General features: G+C 29.3%; 1 protein-coding gene across 1 annotated transcript; it reads right to left on the bottom strand.

The window, feature by feature from the left end:
• Window positions 1–673: 673 nt before the first annotated feature.
• Window positions 674–2038, bottom strand: LOC111032267 (zinc finger MYM-type protein 1-like; the record flags this gene model as incomplete). The annotated part of the gene is made up of 5 exons (XM_022312536.1): window positions 674–832; window positions 911–1407; window positions 1471–1629; window positions 1693–1854; window positions 1917–2038. Coding segments are annotated over 5 exons (1099 nt in total), but the record flags the coding sequence as incomplete, so codon positions are not given.
• Between the last annotated feature and the right edge of the window lie 526 nt (window positions 2039–2564).

Here is a 2564-nt window from a genome sequence, read left to right as displayed (position 1 = left end):
CATCGTATTTCTTAAGTATGTTTTAAGCCTTTTAAGGCACGAGAACGTTCTTTCGGGTGTTGATGTGGATACTGGTAAGGTACACAGTATTTTAAGTAGTTGATGCACATTTGGAAATATTGAGGAATTACATAGTCTCAGAGCATCTATAGCTATTGTAGGATGTTGATTTGTTAAATTCAATTTTGATTGCCAGATTTTTAACTCTGCAATTACTGTCTGAACATCAGTGTCAAGATAAAAATGTACAAGTTCTTCAAATTCTTGAAAGTCAATGTTGCCAGAAAATATACATTGAAAACCTAGACAGAAAGTCCATACTTATGATTTTTGTAAATAGTATTTATTTACAAATATAAATTTTAATGTAACTTGGGTACCTACCTTTTAAAATATTTTTGTGTATAAGAAATCTTTCTTTTAAATTAATTATAAAAGAGTCAATGTATGGTATTGCTATAGTAATTCTATAGTAATTTTCAGGTTGAATCGTCTTATCCTCAGTAAATATATTTGCACGATTTGCCTGTTTCTTAACTATACGTTTGATAGAAATGTTAATATCCAAAATGTCTGCCATTTTCTATTTATATTTTATAAATTAATATACTATATCTATTCCTATTTCCTATATTATAAAAATAATTTCTATGGACAATAAAAATTAGTATACCTCAGCTTCGTTATACATTGATTTAAATTCTTTTTCAATATTTTGTCTCAAATCCTCAAGCATAGATACATTGCACTCTGCTAACTGTACGGCTTCTTTCAAGTCAATATCATTTTTTTGAAAACATTTACACAAAGGTAAACCATAAGAAAATACCACCTATTAATACAATATAAGTAATTATAACCAACTAAATACAAAAAGAATCATTAAAACCCAAATATAATGTTTGATTACCTTAACAATTTGAAGAGCAATTAAAAACTCGGAATCCATGGATTTTACCAACATACTGGCGTCAGTTGATGATTTATCATTAAACGTGGTTGATATTTTGTCCAATGCTTCAACAACACATGGAAAAAGTTCAACAAAATCATTGACAGCAGTATACCTCTCTACCCAACGTGTCGCACACAAACGCTTTAATGATTTAGATGATGGATTAAGATCACTATTAGCAATAGCTTCCAATAGTATACTGTGACGTTTAGGTGTGTTAAAAAAACAATGCATTTTTTCTATTACACCCAAATAGTTCCTAATAGATTGTTGTTCACACGATGAAAACACTGCCAAATTCAATGTATGAGCAGCACAGTGAACATATAATGCTCTAGGATACTTATTTCGTATTATAGTCTGTACTCCTTTAAATTTCCCTGACATATTACTTGCCCCGTCATAACCTTGGCCATACATTTTAGAGCAGTCAATTCCACAAGAATTTAAACCTTTAATTTAAATAAATTTTATTTTATTTATTATACACAACACTTTATATATTCATAAAATACCTTCAAGAATAGTCGAAGCCAAATGCTGACCAGTTAAGTTATGTACTTCAACATACTTCAAAAAAAAATCACATAACTTAGCATTTTCTCCAGTACCATTAACAAAACGAACACACAGGGTAAGCTGTTCCTTAACTGACACATCTGCTGTCTCATCAGCTAACACAGAAAATCACTGAGCTGAATTTACCATCTTTACTAGTTTACTTAGTATCAGGTCACCACATATTGTAATAATTTCATTTTGTATCTGAGGACTGATGTATTTGTTTCGAGACTCAGATTCTAGATGATTTTTTAAATAATCTATGTCTTTAGCTTTATATTTTAAAATATCTCGAAAATTACCTTCATTCAAATTAGAATTATTACCGTCAGACTCATCTAATTTAAACATAAAATTTTAATACAAAATGTAATGTATTATAATATACATAAGCACTAACTATTAAACTTGATTGAGCCAAAATCTCTATGTCCACTGAGTGAAATCTCCTGTCTTCCACAAAGGATAATACATTCTATGATTGGAATTAATTTCAACCTGTTTTGCTTCTTCTGTTTGATCCTAAAATATAAACTTATTAAGTACAAATAAGTTACTTCCTAATAGGAAGTTCCTATTGACATTTTTACAATTATACCTTTCATCGTCCAATTTATCAATTATTGAAGGTGCATTGTTTGAAAAAATATTTAAAAAATGTTCTGATTTCAAAATAGAGGTTTTGTGATATTCTAAATTATTATGATCCGATAAAACCTAAAATTAATTTTTTTATAGTAATCATTTTTCTAAATTATAATTTCTACATATTAATACTTCTGTAGCTTTCTTCCAATTTTGAAATGGTGTTAAAACAAGACTGCCTAAGCGTTGTGAGCCAATACCACCAGCAAAAGCAAAAACCACACAGTGCTTACAAAAAGCCCCATCAAATTTTTCAGAATAGGATAGCCATGGAAACACTTTCAACCATTTGTACTGGAATCGTAGACCTCTTTTTTTCCATAAATCTAATAGTGGAAACTTATAATTTTCTGGTGGTACCCATAGATCAGTTAATACCTAATAAGAATTGATTGCATATCAG

The sequence above is a fragment of the Myzus persicae genome, unplaced genomic scaffold (assembly GCF_001856785.1).
Source record: "Myzus persicae strain clone G006 unplaced genomic scaffold, MPER_G0061.0, whole genome shotgun sequence".
NCBI lineage: Eukaryota > Metazoa > Arthropoda > Insecta > Hemiptera > Aphididae > Myzus > Myzus persicae.
This window is presented reverse-complemented; position numbering and strand designations above follow the sequence as displayed.